This window comes from Mustelus asterias, chromosome 14 (genome assembly GCF_964213995.1).
Source record: "Mustelus asterias chromosome 14, sMusAst1.hap1.1, whole genome shotgun sequence".
NCBI lineage: Eukaryota > Metazoa > Chordata > Chondrichthyes > Carcharhiniformes > Triakidae > Mustelus > Mustelus asterias.
The window spans coordinates 19,074,937-19,097,778 of NC_135814.1; the positions used below are offsets into that span (position 1 = coordinate 19,074,937).

The 22,842-nt window shown below is 44.9% G+C and overlaps 1 protein-coding gene across 1 annotated transcript in view; it reads left to right on the forward strand.

Moving 5' to 3' along the window:
- Positions 1-2,105: 2,105 nt before the first annotated feature.
- The window catches only part of LOC144503528 (protein mono-ADP-ribosyltransferase PARP14-like), a 49,702-nt gene continuing 28,965 nt past the window's right edge, over positions 2,106-22,842 (forward strand). The window contains exons 1-9 of the mRNA XM_078227970.1: positions 2,106-2,370; positions 6,078-6,286; positions 8,025-8,079; positions 8,196-8,366; positions 11,887-12,135; positions 12,321-12,557; positions 14,322-15,850; positions 17,814-17,862; positions 19,076-19,210. Coding sequence (XP_078084096.1) covers positions 2,202-2,370; positions 6,078-6,286; positions 8,025-8,079; positions 8,196-8,366; positions 11,887-12,135; positions 12,321-12,557; positions 14,322-15,850; positions 17,814-17,862; positions 19,076-19,210 — 2,803 coding nt within the window. The 5' untranslated portion in view covers positions 2,106-2,201. The remainder of the gene's footprint in view (positions 2,371-6,077; positions 6,287-8,024; positions 8,080-8,195; positions 8,367-11,886; positions 12,136-12,320; positions 12,558-14,321; positions 15,851-17,813; positions 17,863-19,075; positions 19,211-22,842) is intronic.

Consider the following 22,842-nt stretch of genomic DNA (forward strand, 5'->3'; position numbering starts at 1 on the left):
ATGTTACTCTTGTTACTGTTGGGGTTAGGGTTGGGGTGTTCCACCTGTTAGCATTGTTCTGTGGTACACTCTGTTTGGCTCCGCCTTCTTACAGGAGCATAAAGGTCACTGCTACTTCCTAGTAGCCCTTAGTCTGGGATAGTATTGTTAGTAAGAAGTCTCACAACACCAGGTTAAAGTCCAACAGGTTTATTTGGTAGCAAATACCATAAGCTTTCGGAGCACTGCTCCTTCGTCAGATGGAGTGGATATCTGCTCTCAAACAGTGCACAGACACAGAAATCAAGTTACAGAATACTAATTAGAATGCGAATCTCTACAGCCAGCCAGATCTTAAAGGTACAGACAATGTGGGTGGAGGGAGCATTCAACACAGGTTAAAGAGATGTGTATTGTCTCCAGATAGAACCTGTTGGACTTTAACCTGGTGTTGTGAGGCTTCTTACTGTGTTTACCCCAGTCCAACGCCGGCATCTCCACATCATAGTATTGTTAAGCAGTATGCTCTATTCTTGGTGTGAATAAAAGCCTTTATTCCCGGGTACGTCCTAGCCTCCCGTGTGAATCAATCGAAAAATATTCTGACCGGTGGATTGGCCATGCTAAATTCTCCCCCAGTGTACCTGAACAGGTGCTGGAGTGTGGCGACTGGGGGATTTTCACAGTAACTTCATTGCAATGTTAATGTAAGCCTACTTGTGACACTAATAAATAAACTTTAACTTTAAAACTTTAAACTTTGGCTTTAAACTATAAAAACGTGGAGAGAAGAGTGGATAGCACATTTATTGAAACCAAAAGAGGTAACGCTGGAAAATCCCAGCAGGTCTGGCAGCATCTGTAAGGAGAGAAAAGAGCTGACGCTTCGAGTCTAGATGACCCTTTGTCAAAGCTCAAAGACATAGAAAGTGGGAGATATTTATACTGCAGGGTGAGGGAATGAAAGATGAGTCATAGCCACAGAAACCAGGAACTGCTAATAGCTGTCCCCAGGGAGAATAAAGGGTGTGAATGGCCAAAGGGCAGAGAAGCTTTAAGCTGTGCCAGATGGTTATCCCCCCAATTTAAGAGAATGCAGGGAGAGAGGGGAAGAGTGACTACTGGATGGTCAAAAAGGAATAGGCAGGGGGAGCAGGAGTCTCCATAGTGCATACCACTCTCCGACCAATCAAGTTGTTATAAAGAAATAAGAAATTTACAAATGGATAGATTAGGTGAGTCGGCTAAAATTTGACAGATGGTTTTTAACGTGGATAAGTGCGAGGTTATCCATTTTGGTCAGAAAAATGAATGATAAGATTAAAATAATATTTGCACTCCTTCCCTTTTGGTCTCTTGAAGAATTCCAGATTAGAGTCATAGGCTGGAATTTTACTGACCCACCTGCCATGGGAATCTGATGGAGTGAGGGGCGGCGCATGGGAGGGTACATTGACCTCGGCGGGATTTTACAATTTCGGGACAAGCGAGGTGATAAAATCCCACCCCATAGAGTCATAGAAATATACAGCATGGAAACAGGCCCTTCAACCCAACTCGTCCATGCTGACCAGATTATAACTTCACCAATAATGGACGTACCTTCAGCTGCCTCAGCATTAAGCTCTGGAATTCCCACCTCAGACATCTTCCCATCTCTTTTCAGTCAAGATGCTCCTCAAAACTACTCTTTGATGCCATTTAAGGTCACCTCTCCTAATATCGCCTCACGTGGCTGAGTGTCGGAGGTTGTTGTGAACACTCTTGTAAAACGCATTGGGAGATTTTTTACAATAGATGTGCTATATAAATGCAGGCTGTTGTTGAGTTCAGACTCTGTTGAGTGATATGGACAACTAGCAGATGTGAAAACCAGGTGCCCTGGCAGAGCAGAGGCCAATGCACCCATTCCTCCAATACCTGCTTAGATGCAGCAATTTCCAGGAAGGCAGGAAAGGCTATTTTGAATTTAATCGATGACACCAACCTTTACCAAGTTGCCAAATATACGATTAGTTTTGTAAGCTTTCACTTTCGATTCTGACTTTAGACAGCTCGCTCAGCAGACTATTTCCGGGTAGAGAGTGGAGTTTTCAAAACGAAATCATTTCGACTCGGTAGAACTCCCACTCGGACAGTTAGCTCCCGAGCTCCCCCAAAAATTCCATCGATCGGCGTGGAAAGTTGAAACTTTAGCTCTGAGAGTGGGGGAGAGCTCAGGCATGGCTGGATTCCCCGTGTTAGTGGAAGGACTGCCTGTTGAATTGGACTCTGTCAAAAGCAAACTAGCCATTTATTTTCAAAGTAGAAGGAGGTCGGGTGGAGGAGAGTGTGAGATCAGAGCACTCCCTGATCAGGGGAAGCTGCTGGTGTATTTTAAAAATGAAGAAGGTAAGGCTTTATCTTGATAAATGAATTTACAGCAGTCGGATAGCGGACAAAATATTTGAGGCACATGATTTCCCAGCACTGAACCTGATAATGGTGTGAACGTGTTGAAGTTTTTTATAAAGTTGAGATTTGATGGTATATGTTTACTGCCACCACTGGTCTGAGCACCGAAGAGGAGGGAGTTATTTACTGAGTGAGTCAGACTGGCAAATTCCCTTCCAGTCCAACTCTATTGAGAGAGTGTGATCAGAGAATGTGAAGTTCTAAAGGGATAAAGGTGGTTAGATGGGTGGAGAACTGGCTTGGTCACAGAAGACAGAGGGTGGTAGTGGAAGGGTCTTTTTCCGGCTGGATGCCTGTGACTAGTGGTGTTCCGTAGGGCTCTGTATTGGGACCTCTGCTGTTTGTGATTTATATAAATGATCTGGAAGAAGGTGTAACTGGGGTGATCAGTAAGTTTGCAGACGACACGAAAATGGCTGGACTTGCAGATAGTGAGGAACATTGTCAGAGGCTACAGAAGGATAGAGATAGGCTGGAAATGTGGGCAAAGAAATGGCAGATGGAGTTCAATCCAGATAAATGTGAAGTGATGCATTTTGGTAGAACTAACGTAGGGGGGAGCTATACGATAAATGGCAGAACCATAAAGGGTGTAGATATGCAGAGGGACCTGGGTGTGTAAGTCCACAGATCCTTGAAGGTGACGTCACAGGTGGAGGAGGTAGTGAAGAAGGCATATGGCATGCTTGCCTTTATAGGACGGGGCATAGAGTATAAAAGTTGGGGTCTGATGTTGCAGTTGTATAGAACGTTGGTTCGGCCGCATTTGGAATACTGCGCCCAGTTCTGGTCGCCACACTACCGGAAGGACGTGGAGGCTTTAGAGAGAGTGCAGAGGAGGTTTACCAGGATGTTGCCTGGTATGGAAGGGCTTAGTTATGAGGAGAGATTGGGTAAACTGGGGTTGTTCTCACTGGAAAGACGGAGGATGAGGGGTGACCTTATAGAGGTGTATAAAATTATGAAAGGCATAGATAGGATGAACGGTGGGAAGCTTTTTCCCAGGACGGAGGTGACGTTCACGAGGGGTCATAGGTTCAAGGTGAGGGGGGGGAGGTTTAACACGGATATCAAAAGGACGTATTTTACACAGAGGGCGGTGGGGACCTGGAATGCGCTGCCGGGCAAGGTGGTGGAGGCGGACACACTGGGAACGTTTAAGACTTATCTCGATAGCCACATGAACGGAGTGGGAATGGAGGGATACAAAAGAATGGTCTAATTTGGACCAGGGAGCGGCGCGGGCTTGGAGGACCGAAGGGCCTGTTCCTGTGCTGTATTGTTCTTTGTTCTTTGTTTAAAGGTTCTCTGCGATATTCACTGAAAGGCCATTCACCCACCATCCCTGAGCTATTGAATTGGAACCATTCATGTACATCCAAGATCCATTGATCCCGGAGTCATAGAATCATAGAATCCCTACAGTGCAGAAAGAGGCCATTCAGCCCATCGGGTCTGCACCAACAACAATCCCATCCAGGCCCTATCCCACAACCCCACATATTTACCTCACCAATCCTTCTAACCTACATCTCCTGGGATACTAAGAGGCAATTTAGCATGGCCAATTAACCTAACCCACATATCTTTGGACTGTGGGAGGAAACTCACACAGACGCGGGGAGAATGTGCAAACTCCACAAAGACAGTGACCGAGGCTGGAATTGAACCTGGGTCTCGGGCACAGTAAGGAAGCAGTACTAACCATTGTGCCTACATGACAATTGTTCAATTCATTTGTTGTAGTTAAGCTGTGTTGTTAAATAAAGTTTATTTTGATAAATACTTTCCAGTTTGTTAGTAGAATTGTGTCTGGGTTGAAACATCTTATCCTCACAATGCCAAAATAGCCAATTGTTGGGGCCTAGTCTGACTTCATAATATACAAAGAACAAAGAACAATACAGCACAGGAACAGGCCCTTCGGCCCTCCAAGCCTGCACCGATCATGTGTTCCTAACTAGACCATCCGTTTGTATCCCTCTATTCCCAGTCTGTTCATGTGGCTATCTAGATAAGTCTTAAATGATCCTAGCGTGTCTGCCTCAACCACCTTGCTTGGTAGTGCATTCCAGGCCCCCACCACCCTCTGTGTAAAATACGTCCCCCGCATATCTGTATTGAACCTTGCCCCCCTTATCTTGAACTTGTGACCCCTTGTGTTTGTCATTTCTGACCTGGGAAAAAGCTTCCAACTGTTCACCCTATCTATGCCCTTCATAATTTTATAAACTTTTATTAGGTCCCCCCTCAACCTCCGTCTTTCCAGGGAGAACAACCCTAGTTTACTCAATCTCCTCTCGTAGCTAATACCCTCCATACCAGGCAACATCCTGGTAAACCTTTTCTGCACTCTCTCCAAAGCCTCCACGTCCTTCTGGTAGTGTGGCGACCAGAACTGATGCAGTATTCCAAATGTGGCCTAACCAACGTTCTATATAACTGCAACATCATATGCCAACTTTTATACTCTATGCCCCGTCCAATAAAGGCAAGCATGCCATATGCCTTCTTCACCACCTTTTCCACCTGTGTTGCCAGCTTTAAGGATCTGTGGACTTGCACACCCAGATCCCTCTGTGTGTCTATACTCCTGATGGTTCTGCCATTTATTGTATAGCTCTCCCCTGCATTAGATCTACCAAAATGCATCACTTCGCATTTATCTGGATTAAATTCCATCTGCCATTTCTCCGCCCAATTTTCCAGCCTATCTATATCCTGCTGTATTCTCTGACAATGTTCATCGCTATCCGCAACTCCAGCAATCTTTGTGTCGTCCGCAAACTTACTAATCAGACCAGCTACATCTTCTTCCAAATCATTTATATATATCACAAACAGCAGAGGTCCCAGTACAGAACTCAGGATTTCTGATCTGGTGTCCTAACGTTCCAGATTTAAAGGATGCCCCAGTAGAAATCTTGAGCTCTCTCCTGCAGAAATCTGTAGATGCTGAATCAATTGAAGTTTTTACGAATGGGTTTGTGGGATTTGTGTGAGGTAACAGGCGGGATTTTCCAGCTGCACACGTCCCAAGATCGAATCTTCCTGCTTGAGCTCAATGGAGCTTTAACTGGTCCACTGAATTTTCTGTGTTGCCCGCTACAATTCCCGTGGAGGGTGAGATGAGAGAATTTCGGCCAACATGTTACAAGGAGTAAAGGGGGGGGGGGGGGGGGGGGAGGTGGGAGTGGGTGAGGTACAGATCAGTTACCATGCCATCCAGGTCAAAGCAATCTGTCAAATTGGCACCCGGACACCAGGTTCATTGACCTGCTCTTTGAGGCATGATATGATTGGCTTCAGGCCTGATGGTGACTTCAGGAGTGTTGACAGTGGAGTGATTGGTGATCATGCTCCTGATGACATTTAGCACAAAAAGGGTTGGGAATTTTCATGTTTGAGATGACTTGCCATTTGTATTAGCTCCACCTGCCACCTCAAACCAGGGTAATGTCCAGGTGGTTGAAAATAATGTAATCTTGGTGGGAAAATGATGCAAACAGATTTTAATGATTACATGCAATCAAAAGTTGACAAGCTGCATCTTAACAATGGAAATGGCATTGTGAAAGGATAATGGGAGGTTATCCTCACGAGATCCCGAAGGAAAATAATTCCTGTTTGTTCTGTGTTATCAGTGCAGAAAAACGTGGTGAAGAAGGAGTTCCACACAGTGCAGCTGTTGAGCCCAGAGCCAGTCCAGCTTCGGGTTACACGCTATGAGTGGGGCAGTAATGGAGGAAGTTCTGTGAGCCCCATTAGAGTGACAGCAAACTCCAACAAAGAGCCAGCAATTGAACAAAATCAATTGTTGATCAGTTCCCAAAAATACAGTAAATGTGACCAGGTAAGTCACCACTGATGTAAATACACACTCCTGTTATTTATTCTTTCTGCTGTGCTGCTTTCCATTATATTAGTTTTACAAAGTGAGCTACTTTTAAATAGCACACAGGCAATTGTGTCCCATTTTGTTGATGGATGTTTAAAGATGTAAATACAGGATTGGAAGTTAAACTGATCTCAGGAATTTTAACTACCCTGGAAATGATGACATAGAATGTAAAAATACGGTATAAGTATGAATGTAAATCCAGTCACAGGCAAAGCCGGATAATCAGCCACGTGATTTCATTGTTTTAAGATTGTTAGGGTATTTGGTATTCAAACCAGCTTTTCTTCAAGCAATTGGCAACTGCCTAATGGCTAAAGGCTCCAAAGTGGCGTAATACCAAGCTATACATACCATAAAGTTCCAAATTTAATATCTGGTTTCTGCTAACTCTGCAAATCTCAACTGGAATAAGAAGTCTCACAGCACCAGGTTAAAGTCCAACAAGTTTATTTGACAGCACAAGCTTTCGGAGTCTCGCTCCTTCATCAGGTGAATTAGGAGTTGAGTTCACAAACTGGGCATATACAGACACAAACTCAATTTACAAGATAATGGTTGGAATGCGAGTCTTTGCAGGTAATCAAGTCTTAAAGGTACAGACAATGTGAGTGGAGAGAGGGCCAAGCACAAGTTAAAGAGGTGTATATTGTCTCCAGCCAGGACAGTTAGTGAGATTTTGCAAGCCCAGGCAAGTCGTGGGGGTTACAGATAGTGTGACATGAAACCAAGATCCCGGTTGAGGCCGTCCTCATGTGTGTGGAACTTGGCTATCAGTTTCTGCTCAGCGATTCCGCGTTGTGTGTCGTGAAGGCAGCCTTGGAGAATGCTTACCCGAAGATCAGAGGCTGAATGCCCATGACTGCTGAAGTGTTTCCTGACTGGAAGGGAACACTCCTGCCTGGTGATTGTCGAGCGGTGTTCATTCATCCGTCGTCATTGTCAATCTCAACTGGGGTAGCTGTTTGGTTGCTGCAATTAGCTTCACTACCTCTATTGGTGAAAGGGAAAAATAGGTTATGATTTTGATCCGTGATTGTTACTCAGTGAGACTGGCTGGAAAACATGAAATTGTGGCTATTGAGCGAGAAAAGGGGTAGGCTTACTTGTGGGGCAACTCACAGTTAAGTAGCTAATGACAATGCTACTCCTCCTCATTCAGGAAGAATGTCCACTTAAATTGGATACCAAAGGTATAACTGCATGATAAAATGATACCTCAGTATGAACCAAAACACTCGGGGAAGAAGGAAATTAATTAATTAATTTATTATTAGTGTCACAAGTAGGCTTACATTAACACTGCAATAAAGTTATTGTGAAATTCCCCTGGTTGCCACACTCTGGTGCCTGTTCAGGTACACTGAGGGAGTATTTAGCATGGCCAGTGCACCTAACCAGTACACCTTTTGGATTGTGGGAGGAAACCAGAGCACCCGGATGAAACACACGTGGAAAACATGCAAACTCCACAGTGACAGTCACCCAAGCCAGCAATCGAACCCGGGTCCCTGACGCTGTGAGGCAGCAGTGCTAACCACTGTGCCGAAAGATAGAAAGCAAACTGTCTTTTTTTTGTTTTATTTATATTCTTTGTTCTCATTTACTATACATCTAATGTGCCACTACTTTGTCCAGAACAATTTAACTGTTTTATTGTACGCAGTATCCTTTTTCTGCTTTTCCACTACAGAGTCCAGTAAAGGGATTTCAGAATCAAGAATCCCCAGATCCAGTGGAAGAGTCAGGTACGGATTTTGCTTCTGCAGAGCTAAGTGCATCCTGCCGCGGTCATCGTGATGTGTCACAATCATTACCTGAAGGGGAAAAAAAATCACTTCACAGAAACATTTTTCTCTTTCAGTTTTGGAGTCCTCCGAGGGAGAGGAAAGCTACTCCAGCCAGCTGCTGGTTCACAGCGACGGTCCTGTTGACACAGATGTTGTTGCAATGTACTTTGAAAGATTTATATCCGATGTGGAAATCTCTGAAAATGACGAATGCTCTTGGTTTGTGACCTGTCCAAGCAGTGACGGTGAATGCTTTATATTATTAACTGTAGCCTCTGGGGGAAAGAGTGAGTTTGAATCTGTGGCAGGATTGAAAAAGATACAGCTGATGAATTACTGCATTCTACAGATTCCTACCACTTCATGTACCATTAGTTTGTCGAGCATCCCTGTGCTCGTGCAGTCCACAGCAATCCTTAGACTAGCTTTTAATGACTCAAATGAGGCAGCCCTTCTAATTGATACTCCCTGCATCATAACAGTTCTTACGTCATCTCTTCACTTGTTATACAGCCTGCTGACACTTTACACACACTGGTTATACTTAACTGCTTGCATTTGTCTATTAGCATTAGTGATTACTTGTAAAGACATGTTACTCAGCCGGCCTTCACTGTCTGTACTTATCCTTTGACACTCTTGACTACCTGTTAGTGACCGGCTATCATCACTCCGTCCATATATTCTATGCCTGCGCACCTCGCTCCACTTCACCTGATAAAGGGGAAGTGCTCCGAAAACTTGCGATTTCAAATAAACCTGTGGACTATAACCTGGTGTCGTGCAACCTCTCATCCCGCAATATGTGACACGTATTCTAGCAGGAAACACATTCTCAGTGCTGGACGCGAGTGTTTTTTTGATCATAGAATCCCTGCAGTGCAGAAAGAAGCCATTCGGCCCATCGAGTCTGCACCGATCACAATCCCACCCAGGCCCTATTACCGTATCCCTACATATCTTACCCTGCTAATCCCTCTAACCTACGCATCCCAGGACACTAAGGGGCAATTTAGCATGGCTAATCAACCTAATGTGCCCATCTTTGGACTGTGGGAGGAAACCGGAGCACCCAGAGGAAACCCACGCAGACACAGGGAGAATGTGCAAACACCACACAGACAGTGACCCAAGCTGGGAATCGAACCCAGGTCCCTGGAGCTGTGAAGCAGCAGTGCTACCGTGCCGCCCTAATATTAAGCTTCTGATTTAAAAGAGGAAGATGGAGAAGAAAGAGACACAGAAAGAGAGAGCGAGTATTGAGGGAATGCCAACCATTGCAAGCACAGACTTCCTACCGGTCAATGCCATACTTCATAGAATCCCTACAGTGCAGAAGGAGGCCATTCGGCCCATCGAGTCTGCACCAACCACAATCCCACCCAGACCCTTTTTCCCCACAACCCCACATATTTACCCTGCTAATCCCCCTGACACTCGGGTCAATTTATCATGGTCAAACAACCTGACCTGCACATCTTTGGAGTGTGGGAAGAAACCGGAGCAGCTGGAGGGAACCCACGCAGACATAGGGAGATTGTGCAAACTCCGCACGACAGTGACCCGAGGCCAGAATTGAACCTGGGTCCCTCGCGCTGTGAGGCAGCAGTGCTAACCACTGTGCCACCATGCAGCCCAAACTTCTTTAGAAACATTGAATAATCCCACTATTTGTAACCGCCCCACTGAATTGTACACCATGCTTTAAATCTGCCTCAGGCATTGTATAGTAGCCCTGGTCGCTTTCATATGTTGACTGAACAACATGTCAGTACTGCCCAATATCTAATCAAATAAAAATGTAATGTAGGAATAGAAGAATCGGAGCCCCTTCTCATCTGAATTCCTTGTTGCTGGGGTTGGGGGTTGTTGGGTGCAGAGTGGAAGGGCTTTTCACTTCACCTGAAATTGTTGCAGTCAGCTGATGTTGGCACACCTGAACCATTCCTAGGTTTGAACCCCATTTGAACGCATATTTGTCTTCCCACCTGAGGTGAGACAGTAAACTGCTTGATGGCCCTGGTCAGCCTGGCTAATGAAATGGCTAGCGTCACCTGTTGTTTAACCTGCCAAGGCGATCTGAGGTAGACTGTATCCAACCACCCCATGCTTCCATAACTTAAAACCTAGTGTCCAACATGAGATGTGATTCCGCCATTGGACAGCATTTTGGGGCTGAAAGTGGCGGCCTTAGGTCCATTCATGAGTTTGCGTGATATACAGCAAGCAATGATCCGATCAGGGTAGCCACTATCTTGCAGGATGGTTTTGATGCACCCTATTGCAGCATCAAGCCTGTATGGTAAACCCTATTTATGAGGTTGCTGATAAGACCAAACTTATAGCGTGTGGAACTGTAGGAATTCCAACTTCTATACTTCTTATGTACATATGGTTTTCATAGCAACAGACCTCACCGGTGCAGTTTCTTGCATTGACATGTTCAAGAGCTTGATGAATAAGATTCCCAGTAAATGAGGATACTTTTCTTATCTCATTATTTGTAGTGAATATCATAATCTTCTATTTAAAGTGGACATTTACAATTCATATTCAAATAGTGAACACAGTAAGCTTATTGAGTTAATTTCCACAAGTGGCACAGTGGATTTGCAGAGCTGTTTGTGAGCTTTTTTAATATAACTCATCTTGCGTTGACTGTTACATCAGGTTATGAAGTGAGTTATTTTGTCAAATCAGTTGCACTTGCAATATTTCGATCGAGCGCCATGGTACTGATGGGAAACATAATGTGGAGATGACGGCGTTGGACTGGGGTAAACACAGTAAGACGTTTAACAACACCAGGTTAAAGTCCAACAGGTTTATTTGGTAGCAAAAGCCACACAAGCTTTCAGAGCTCCAAGCCCCTTCTTCAGGTGAGTGGGAATTCTGTTCACAAACAGGGCATATAAAGACACAGACTCAATTTGCATGAATAATGGTTGGAATGTGAATACTTACAGCTAATCAAGTCTTTAAGATACAAACAACGTGAGTGGAGAGAGCATCAAGACAGGCTAAAAAGATGTGTATTGTCTCCAGACAAGACAGCCAGTGAAACTCTGCAGGTCCAGGCAGGCTGTGGGGATTACAAATAGTGTGACATGAACCCAGGCCATCCTCATGTGTGCGGAACTTGGCTATCAGTTTCTGCTCAGCGACTCTGCGTCGTCGTGTGTCGTGAAGGCTGCCTTGGAGAACGTTTGGAGAGAGCAGTCACGGGCATTCGGCCTCTGATATTCGGGTAAGCGTTCTCCAAGGCGGCCTTCACGATACACGACGGCGCAGAGTCGCTGAGCAGAAACTGATAGCCAAGTTCCACACACATGAGGACGGCCTCAACCGGGATATTGGGTTCATGTCACACTATTTGTAATCCCCACAGCCTGCCTGGACCTGCAGAGTTTCACTGGCTGTCTTGTCTGGAGACAATACACATCTTTTTAGCCTGTCTTGATGCTCTCTCCACTCACGTAGTTTGTATCTTAAAGACTTGGTTAGCTGTAAGTATTCGCATTCCAACCATTATTCATGTAAATTGAGTCTGTGTCTTTATATGCCCTGTTTGTGAACAGAATTCCCACTCACCTGAAGAAGGGGCTTGGAGCTCCGAAAGCTTGTGTGGCTTTTGCTACCAAATAAACCTGTTGGACTTTAACCTGGTGTTGCTAAACTTCTTACTGATGGGAAATACAGGGGATGCAAACTACCAGGATAAATTTGACTGACTAATTTTGTTGCCTTTCTGGTTTATGTTTACAGACCTGGACAAAATACTTTCACAAAAGCAGCACAAGCTGGGTGGCAAAACCCTGCAAGTGCAAATATATGATAAAGATAAAGAAGATGAAAAGTACGAGCCTCGAACATTTCTCCTGAGGGGTTTTGATGTTCACTCGAGATTAGGGCATATTTCACTGTACATTGACAGCCTCAGCAATAGCACAAAGCATCACATCGAACCTCTGCAAGATGGCGAAACAGTGGCGGTCACTTTTGAAACTGATATAGGTTGGCGTTCTTACATTTGATTTGTTTCTAATTTTTCTTGGGCTAGCAGTAATTATTTTATTTGGGATTGTTGCCAGGATGATTGTAATGTGGGAATGGATGAAATGGTGTAGCTTGTATTGAAGATTATGATTAATGTGGCTGTATGCAGTAATATAGAATTTTTCCCGATGTTGCTTTCTTAGATGCCAAATCCTTTCTGCGTAATTGTTGTCAGAAGCCGTTTGAAAACCGTTGTATCACTGCCCAACGTCTGGTCAAGACAAATTCACTACAGGTGGAAGGAGTTCACCCCAGTTGCAGTGATGAGTTTCTGGACTTGTACTTTTCAAACACCAAACGCAGCGGTGGTGGGGAAATCACAGAAATCATTTATAAAAAAATTGCAATGACAGCTATTGTTGGCTTTCAAGATCATGAGGGTATAGTATTCCATTTGTTTTCCAATACTATTGCTGTATTTCAAGCATTCAAACATAAAAGTTAATGTTTGTTGCCCGCTGACTATCTTTTCCGGCATTCAGTTCTTAGTTTTAAGTTTCATTAATATCCAGCGGTCCTGATCTTAACCTAATCTTCCCAATGCCAATGTGTGGTTAAAATTAGAAAAATTAATACGTCCACATTCCGCTGCCATTTTCACTTTGGGATTGATGCAGATACCCAACCCAGTGGCAAATCCACTATTGAAGCCTGGTGGAATTGGCTTCAAAACTGACTGACATGCCTGGAAACTGGACTTAGTGGGGCACTAACTTGCAGGCCCTCGGGTCCTTATGACCTTTGTACTAATAAGAGTAGTGCATTTCTATGGCAATTCTGAGCTTGCTTTTTCCAATGTTTTCTTCCTTCCTTTCCCTGCTTAAACACTCACTGCGTATCGTGGGTGACGTTTCTGTTTTATTTCCTTTAGATGGATGAATAGTTTGAGGAAGGGAAGCAGCAAGAACCCAAGTAGCCGCACGCAGTATGTGAACCTGTTAGAAGACATTAGCTGGGGAAGGGGGGGGCGGGGGGGAAGGTGTGGGAGACTTGCTCAGGAAAGGCCTTATACTCAGTGCTCAGGGTCAATAGGCTAAGGACCTATAGTCAATTTATTTCTCATTTCTAATGAGCAGTGCTTTGCACGTAGGAACTGTGCTTTACCAGTGGCTCCCAATGAGACCAACACGCTTAAATTCCAAATGGATACAACAGATACCAAGAGCATTTCCCGATATGTAATGTGCAGCTGTCTCTGACAAATTACCAGGGGCCTCCTTGCCAAAGTAAAGCAGTGCATTGCCATCACAGAGGATTGCCGCAGCTGGAACTCAGCCAGCTAAGATATTTTCCAGTCGGAAAGGTAGGAATGGTTAGGTCAGGTGGGCAGAAAGTGCAAAATGGGATTCAATCCAAAGAACAAGGCAAGGCGATACACAATAAATGGTAGGGTATTAAGAAGTGCAGGTGAACAGAGGGATTTTGGCATGCCTGTCCACACAAGGTAGTCAGAACATATGGGATTCTTTGCTTTTTTAGTCGAGGCGGAGGGGAGATTTATTTGGGGCATGTAAACTTACAGGAGGTCCAAATGGAGAGGGACAGGAAAGCCATGTTTCCATTATCAGAGTGGTCAATAACTGGGAAGGGGGTGGGGGGGGGGGGGGGGGGGGGGGGTGGGCGGGGAGGCATTATTAGAAGAATTTTAGGAGAATTGAGGATGAGGTTCTAGAACTCACTGCCTGAAAGGTTTGCAGAGCAGAAACCTTCATTGCATTGTAAATTGTACTTGGATATGCGATTTTGAAGTAACATAGTGTAAAAGGCCACTGATCGAGGTTTATAAACTAGGATCATGCTGGATTGTTCTTTTTGAGCTAGCAAAAACACAGTGGACTGAATGGTCTTCAATTGTGTCATAAATGCCAGTGATTTTATAATGCTCAGAAAGTCATTCCTCAGGACTCCCTTCAATAATACAGAGACAAGAATTATCTGGCATGAAATAACTAGCTTTCCCTTTTATAACATGACTGTTTTGCATCTGCAACATTATGCAACATTTTAGAACAACTCCTAGAATCATAGAATCGTTACAGTGCAAAAAGGAGGCCCATCGAGCCTGCATCGGGTTCACAAGACAATAGTTGTATCTATTTGTCCTCAGTAAAATTGTTTGATTTCTTCCAATTGTGTTTTTGCAGTGGTAAGAAGAGTCACTGGAAGGAAACATTCACTAAAGGATCTTCAGCTGACTGTTAGTCATTATTACCATGATCTGCAATTATCTTTGTATGGAAACAATGGTCCAAAAATCAAGCAGCCTCAACAGTTTGATATTAGCATCAATCCCACACTTCTAAATTATATCCAGAAGACTCATCTCTATAGAAAAGAGTTAGACGAAATTGCAAAGGGTGTTTATTGTAACATTACCTTCACGGACTCTCCAAATTCAAAGCAAATGATTCTGAAGCCTTCTTTTGACGTGGATATATTGTTATGCTATAAAATTGCTAAGGATTGGAAGAAGCATGCTGAAGAGGCAATCTGGAAATTCATCAGGAAGTTTGACTTTAAAGACTTCCCAGCAGATGAAGATTTGTGGGAAAAAGTGGAGAACAAAAGCAGGGGACTGAAAGCTCCTGGCCTTGATGTTCTTTACTGTTCTACAGAAAACAAGGTCGTCATTGTTGGGGAAGAAAGTAAAGTTTTGGACACGTCCAGAAGGCTACAAGAAATATTGGAAAAGGCAGGAAGAGAATTGGAAGTTGAAAGGAATACTGTCGAAGAGCAAATTTTAGTGGAAAGTCTTGAGGAGTTGGAATTCCTACATCGCAATGTCAATGTCACTGTGTCCTCTGTGCAAATATCCACCAGCACAGCTCCCCCAGCCTTTAAACTGAAAGGATTAAAGGAGGAAGTTGACCAAGTCCACAAAGTCATCGGCCAGTTTCAGTCCCAGTTAGAAAGAAAATCTCTGAATCAGTCGTCACACCTGATAGACTTTATCAAATCGCTAGAGCTCAAGAAATTTGTGCAAACTCACTTCGTTGGAAAGGGCATCACCGCCACATTGGTGCAGAGACAGTCTGTTGAGCTCGTGGCTCTCAAGGCAGATGTGAAGAAAGGGGAAGATAAAATAAAGCAACTTTTCCAGGAAGTAAGGATTAACTTCACTCCAGAGCAAACCAAAGTCGCTGAAGGTGACAAATGGAAAAGGTTCCTTGATGATTTGAAATTTGACTTGAAGTCGAAAGAGGTGGGCTGCAGAATCATAGAGGAGAAAAATCAAGCTGCCGTAATAATCGTAGGATATTCAGACATTGTTTCTGATGCTGCAAAAATAATAACTAGTTATCTGGACAATAAGACAGTGATCACACAACTCATTCCTGCTACATTGATGCAGGTGGACTATTTGGAAAGTTCCTCGAGCCTCACAGAACTGCCTGAAATCCGAAACAAAGGCATCATCATATCATATATCAGGACAGATCCTCCAGGTTTAAAAGTATCTGGTGCAGCAGAGCATATAAAGGAGGCAGTTTCTGCTATTGAAGATAGGTTATCAAGGATTCAGTCAGTAACCTACACTTACAACAAACCAGGGGAGGCCAGAGCCCTCTCTGAGCACAAGGACATCCTGGAAGTCAAGGCTAAAAGACATGGTTGTATGTTGTTAATTAAAACCAAGGAAGAAGGCCAGGGTTCACTGAGCCTCCCAAAACCTGTAAGTGTATGCGAACAATCAAATGGCTTCAACCAATCCAATGGAAAACCATTATAAAGTTAGATTATTTTTTGTGACAAAGAAATAAATGCCTAGGCTTAGGCACTAAGGCCCCAATATTTGCAGGAAGACAGGAAAGCCCAGAAAAGCTTTAAAGACAAGATCTCTTACAACTCTGTTTCCTGCCAGACAATCAGCCAAATGAACAGCCTGGCTGCAGGGTGGAAGGAAAGACCAGCACAAGAGGCTCCAGTCAGGTTTTTTGGGGAGTCAGCAACTGGGACGTCCAGGAGACAGGGCTGGTTATTGGGACTGGGGAAAGACCAATGGCTTCCTTGAGGGGCCAGGGAGAGAACCTCTGTCCCTCCTGGCCCACAAGCACTGCTGAGGAAGACCTGACCTTGTGAAGTTGACAGTTCCTGACTCTCTTTCACTGCCAGGTCTCCATACTGTGTGGCAACCTCTCCAAAAGTGAACGTTAAATCAGGAACCCAGTCACACTGTGGGATCCTGATTTAAATATGTTAATTAGGTGTCCTGCCTCCACCTGTTAAAAAGTGCAACAGTCAGGATTGCATTCCCTTTATTTAACTCTTTAGCAGCCCGTTCCCCCATCCCACCAATCCTTTCTCACCTGTCATTGTGGGGATAGTTTAAAATCCAGTCTTGTGATCGCAAAGATTATTCCAGATATTGGCGGCTGTAATATTCAGTACCAAATTGATAAAGTTAGAAAGATATGGGGATCCAAGCACCAGTGCAGATGCTGTGCATCTCTGGAAGAAAGTTGCCCTTTGAAGTAACTGGTCAAGAACTTTGAAAGGGCCCATTATTCTAGTATTCAACAGCCACAGATACTGCAGACTAAATGCGTACGCTCATGCTGCTTGCAATATTGCTTTTGGAAAATGGAATGGCATCCTACTCCCACATGTAAAGACGCTAGATCTTTCAGGTGGAGTTTACCAATTTTTTGGCTAATTGTCATCTTGGGAGGGAAAAGCGGGGTGTATTCTGTTGGCTACACTGCCGCCTTTTCTGCCAATTGCCAATCTTCTTGGCAGTCAGTTAAAAAGAAAGGGGCATTTCCCACAGATCCTACTGGTGGGTCAGGCTCTTGATTGAACTCTACCTGCCAGCAGCTTAGGCTTTTGAAAGAATAAGCCCCCCTTGTAAAGTCAATAAAAATAGAAAGAAACAAATGGACACCAAACCCACCCGCCCTACCCCCTCACGGACACAGAACCCCACCCCCAGCACTGCCCCCTGGGCTACTTAAGGGCTTTAACAGAGGAAAGGGCAGATTTCATAGAAATCATAGAAACCCTACAGTGCAGAAGGAGGCCATTCAGCCCATCGAGTCTGCACCGACCACAATCCCACCCAGGCCCTACCCCCATATCCCCACATATTTACCTGCTAATCCCTCTAACCTACCCATCTCAGGACTCTAAGGGGCAATTTATAGCCTGGCCAATCAACCTAACCCGCACATCTTTGGACTGTGGGATGAAACCGGAGCACCTGGAGGAAACCCACGAAGACACAAGGAGAATGTGCAAACTCCACACAGACAGTGACCCAAGCCGGGAATCGAACCCAGGTCCCTGGAGCTGTGAAGCAGCAGTGCTAACCATTGTGCTACCATGCCGCCCACTGAAGTCCTGCCCACCCCAATATGAAATTGCATCTGGGTCAGGGCGGTAGAGTTTCCTGGAGGGTTTCCCGTCCATTCAATTGTATGCTCCCCCCCTCTGGGGGGTGTGTAAAATTCTGGCCATGATTCCCATTGGACAATTGGATCATTAGAAGTTTATGCAGAATGAAAGATCCAAGCAGAGAATGCAACTCAAACTCTTTTATATAAACAATAGACGTTCAGAATTTGTTGAACAATTTGCAGGGAAAAAGCATTGTCGGTAACAAATTCACACCTTTTAAACATTTTTTTTTTGCCAACCAGCTAATTGAAGATAGGCCAAGCTTCATGCCACGAATGCCTTTCCCTCACGGTAAGAAAAAATGTAGACATACATACTTAATTTATACACCTTACTGAGTGTGTGGTCCTCCTAAATCTAACTTCCAAACTATTGGGTATATCAGTGCCTCCTCCCACTCAGCATACCAACTGAATGTTGCTAACTCCTCACTGCCCTAGATTGTCTGCTCAGCTTCAGTTGTGGACAAGCTGCAGCAATCTGGATTTTATTATTTGTAAATTACAGTAACTAACTCTTGCCTTCATAATAATGGTACTAAAATCCCTCTGAACAATATGTGCAGAGGTCCATCTTGTGTGTAATTTTTATGACCTTGGTATCAAACGTTCTTCAGATGGATGGAGACCAAATGGTATACTTTTCCCGCCAACAGAGGAAGTGGGTGGACTTCCTTTTAGGCTTAAGATGAGCAGGAGTGCTCCTCTGGGTTCCATGAGGAATGTTTAAGTTTTCCCTGACCTAGATTTGCAGTGACCACCGCTCCTTCCCCGCCCCCCAACTTCATCCCCCATTGCAATCCCCAGCCAGAAAGTAAATCGAGCATGGTGTACAACAGAATGTCAATTCACCATCAATCCTTTTACAGCCATCGCCCAAAGTTAAAATTGCCACAGTCTTTGGTAAATTTTAGCCCTGTATCGTTGGTTATTGCTTTTAGTTATTAGTTGCTTCCATCCTCAGTACTTAGCACCAGCGATTGACATTCACACTTCCAATTTGAAGCCAGTCTAAGTGCATGTTGAAAACACATTACTATCATTATGAATGGCTCATGCAATGACAGCATTGATTTAACAAAATATAATGTGGCAGGAGTTGTTAAAAACTTGTCATAGCATAAAATGTAGATTATAAATGTGTCTCCCATATTTTCGAACGCCACTTTGATTTTAGAAATGACAAATATGACATGGTCCATAATATTATGGCTGGGATTTTCTGGCCACATTGTGGGGGGACCCTCTGTGGGAGATTTGACATCCCAGCCAAAGGTCCATTGGCTTTTGGCAGGACCGGATGATCCTGGCTGCAGGCAAGGTCATAAAATCCACGCCATAAACCACTGTTGAATATTATAACATTGTAAATGCACAGCCTCTTGAGGCACTGAGCCTCACAGAGACACAAGGTTCCAGGATCCACACCTAAGTGATATTAAGATGCTACGAACTGACTGTAATTGCAATGTTAAGTGAGAACATATTATATTGTTCCTCTCTAGTTCAACGGAGAGAATTGTTGCCTACACAGCTGACTATCCATGATGTTGTTGTGGAGGTTAAGCAGGGAGACATAACCCAGGAACGTGTGGAAGCAATAGTGAATTCCACAAATGCAACGCTGAATCTCAATTCCGGTAGGATAATTTGTGTTTGTATTTAACCCTAAAATTTAATTGAGTAAAATCTTTAAATCTTTAAACATTTGAATGAGAGATTCAGGGCAAAATATTAAGCTGCAGATCTCTGGTGTTGGTGCTACAGAAGCCAGTCTTGCCGAAAACGGCCATCTCACCACTTCTGTCCACTTCCAACACATCTCGCACCAGATGGTAAAGATGTTAGTGTGGATAGGCCAAGAGTTTTCACATTTGTGCAGATTGTAATGTCTCTCAGGTTGATTTGACACGTTCTGCTAATTTAGACTACACAGGTCCAGTTAGCACCAAGCATTATAAACTCCCAACTGAACACACATTCAGCTATGTGGAGCTGACCCAATAGCACTATTTAAAGGGCTAGCCAAACAATTTGCTATCTATTTATATTTGTTCGTGGGATGTGGCCGTGACTGTCTGGGCCAACATTTATTGCCCACCCCTGAGGGTATTTTAGTGTCAACCTCATTGCTGCGGATTTGGAGTCATATGCAGGCCAGACCAGGTATGGATGTCGGATTTCCTTCCCTAAAGGACATGAGCGATCCAGATGGGTTTTTACAACAATCGACTATGGTTTCATGATCATCATTAGACTTTTAGAGAATTCAAATTTCACTATCTGCTGTGGTGGGATTCGAACCCAGGTCCCCAGAGCATTACCCTGGTTCTCTGGACTGCTAGTCCAGCGACAAAACCACTATGCCACTGCCTCCCTGTGCTGCTCTTGACGGAATTTGACACTTGCAGAGTTTGTGGAAGCAATGTGGTGTATTCTTAGAACAGGTTTTCAGTCATTTGGATTTTAAAGGCATTGTTACTGCTCATTGATTGGGAAGCTGGATTTTTCTTCCCTGTCACGAGAAACATTGCGAGAATTATGGAGGCGAGGTTGCAATTCCTCTTGACCTGCAACAGGACAGGAACATTTTGCAGAAAGGGAAGCTATGCAAAGAGGGAGAAGGAGGAAGGCTGAGAATCCCAGACATCAAGGGTCTTCAGGAAGCACTTCCCCCACCTCCACCTCAGCCAAGAGCAATGTCTGAAACATTCAGTAAGGAGATGGTCCCATTGTCCTTTGGGCAAAAGCTGAAAATAAAAGCCATCAAGAGAAATATTTTCAATAATAACCTTATCTAACAACATTTCCAACAATACATACAAATCTAAATGATTCATCCTTCTGCATTCCCTTAATGCTTGTTTTGAAGGTGCCTTTGCCTGTCTTAGTGTTCTTGCGCACTGCCACTGCAGTATGTCTATAGAAACATTTAAAATTGAAGCAGGGGTAGGCCATTCCGCCCCTTGAGCCTGCTCTGTCACTCAAAATGAACCTGGCCAATCCTCTCCCGCTCTCTCTTCATACTCCTTGATGCCGAAAGAGTAATGCTAGCTTTCATGGGAGGAGACTGCAGGTGGCCTTCCAGAATAACCACAAGTAGCTCTGTACTTTGATGGGCTGGCTTTGAGAGGCAACACCTTAGCATTGGTGGCCATAGAATCGCTACAGTGCAGAAGGAGGCTATTCGGCCCAACGAGTCTGAACTGGCCACAATCCCAACCAGACCCTATCCCCATAGCCCCATGTATTTACCCTAGCTAGTCCCCCTGACACTAAGGGGCAATTTGGCATGGCCAATTAACCTGGCCCGCACATCTTTGGAGTGTGGGAGGAAACCGGAGCACCCGGAGGAAACCCAAGCAGACATGAGGAGAATGTGCAGACTCCGCCCAAACAGTGACTCAAGCCAGGAATCGAACTCGGGCCCTTGGCACTGTGAGGCAGCAGTGCTCACCACTGTGCCACCGTGCCGCCCTGGTTGATTGAGAGGCCTGTAGCAAGGGAACTGGTGGACTGGCAGCGATGGTCATCCTGAAAGAGGGTGTCAGCTTCATACAATCCTGATAATCTGTTGGAGGACAGACTGCGGAACTACTGTGCGGGGCTGAATAACCCTTGGAGCACTGAGAACCACAGCCATGATGGCAGGATCTGAGCCTGCATGGCAGCAAGCACAGATATCATAGTCTCAGTCAGAGCTTCCACGACAGTGCTGAAATGCTCAATAGATTCTGTCTGCATTGCAGTTGAAGCTGAGACAGCAGCTGTCAGATGCTCCATCTCAGGTGGATCCTCAAGTGCCATCTTGGGGTTGGCACCACTTCCACGCTTTAAAGGCTGGGCTCTGAGCTCTGTCTGCCAATGCACCAAGTTGGTGCACAAGCTCATCAGCTCCTCTTGTACGCCACCTGCAGTAGAACGAAGCTGCGGCCTGGTCTTGCAGGGATGCTGGCACACACACTATCCTTCCTCCCTGGCCTGCCTGCAGCTCACTCATACCTGCTGACTCACCATGTTCATTCTACCCTCTAAAGTGTGTCAGAGTCAATACCTGTTACCGTCCTTATGCCCACCCACCCTCACCCTGCCTGCTCCTGTAATCCGCACCACCTTTCCTCCCTCCATGACCCACCCGATAGGACCTTCACCAACCAGAATCTCACCCCGGATCTGCCACCCTCTTTCGACTGTGATTGTTCCTTCTATTGTGAGTGCCTGAGTTCACCCCCAGAACCCCACTGCTTAGACCCCCTCCCCCTTTCTCAGACGCTCTCTGCCTCTCCTTCCCCAGACACTTTTCCCCCACCGCCCCACAACTTCCCCAGTGAATCTGCCTCCCCTGCCCAGTCTATGCTCCACGCTACCCCATTTCCACCCTACCCCATTACTACCCTACCCCATTACCACCCCTTATTCCCCACCCCCACCATTCTTCCAAGCTTCACCTGCCTCCCCTATCTAGCCTATGCTCCACCCTTCCACTCTATCCCATCTCCACCCTAACCCTTCTCCACCCTCCCATCCCCCCACCCCCACTATCCTTCCAAACTTCACCTGCCTCCTGGCCCAACCTTTGTCATTAGAACTCACTCTGAGTTATGGTCTTTGTGGTCAGAATGAAGAATAACTCTTTAATTGTTGTTGGGTACTTTGTTGGCCGCCCAGTCTCTGTTTTTTTTTCAACATCCTTTGGACCGCAAAGGGAATGGAGGGATACAAAAGAATGGTCTAGTTTGGACCAGGGAGCGGCGCGGGCTTGGAGGGCCGAAGGGCCTGTTCCTGTGCTGTATTGTTCTTTGTTCTTTGTTTACAACTTAATGGAGGCTTTACCTCAAGGAGCCCCTGACAGCAAAGAAAATCTCTTGAAAAAAGATTATTTTGACCACTGAAATGTGTAAGCAGCGAGGGGTGGGTGTGAGGCTGGCAACATTGTGAGGGTGAGGTGGAGTTTCTGATTGTTAGGCCTGAGCCCTAGTTGCTAGAGTTTGCTGATGGGGGTGTAGTGCATTGAGCATAGTGATTGGTTGGTGGTGCTCTGGGCAGTAGATACATTCAGTGACCTCCACTACCTTGATTTGATTTGATTTATTGTTTACACATGTATACAGTGAGTATTGTTTCTTGCACGCTATATAGACAAAGCATACCGTTCATAGAGAAGGAAAGGAGAGAGTGCAGAATGCAGTGTTACAGTAATAACTACGGTGTGGAGAAAGATCAACTTAGTGCGAGGTAGGTCCATTCAGAAGTCTGATGGCAGCAGGGAAGA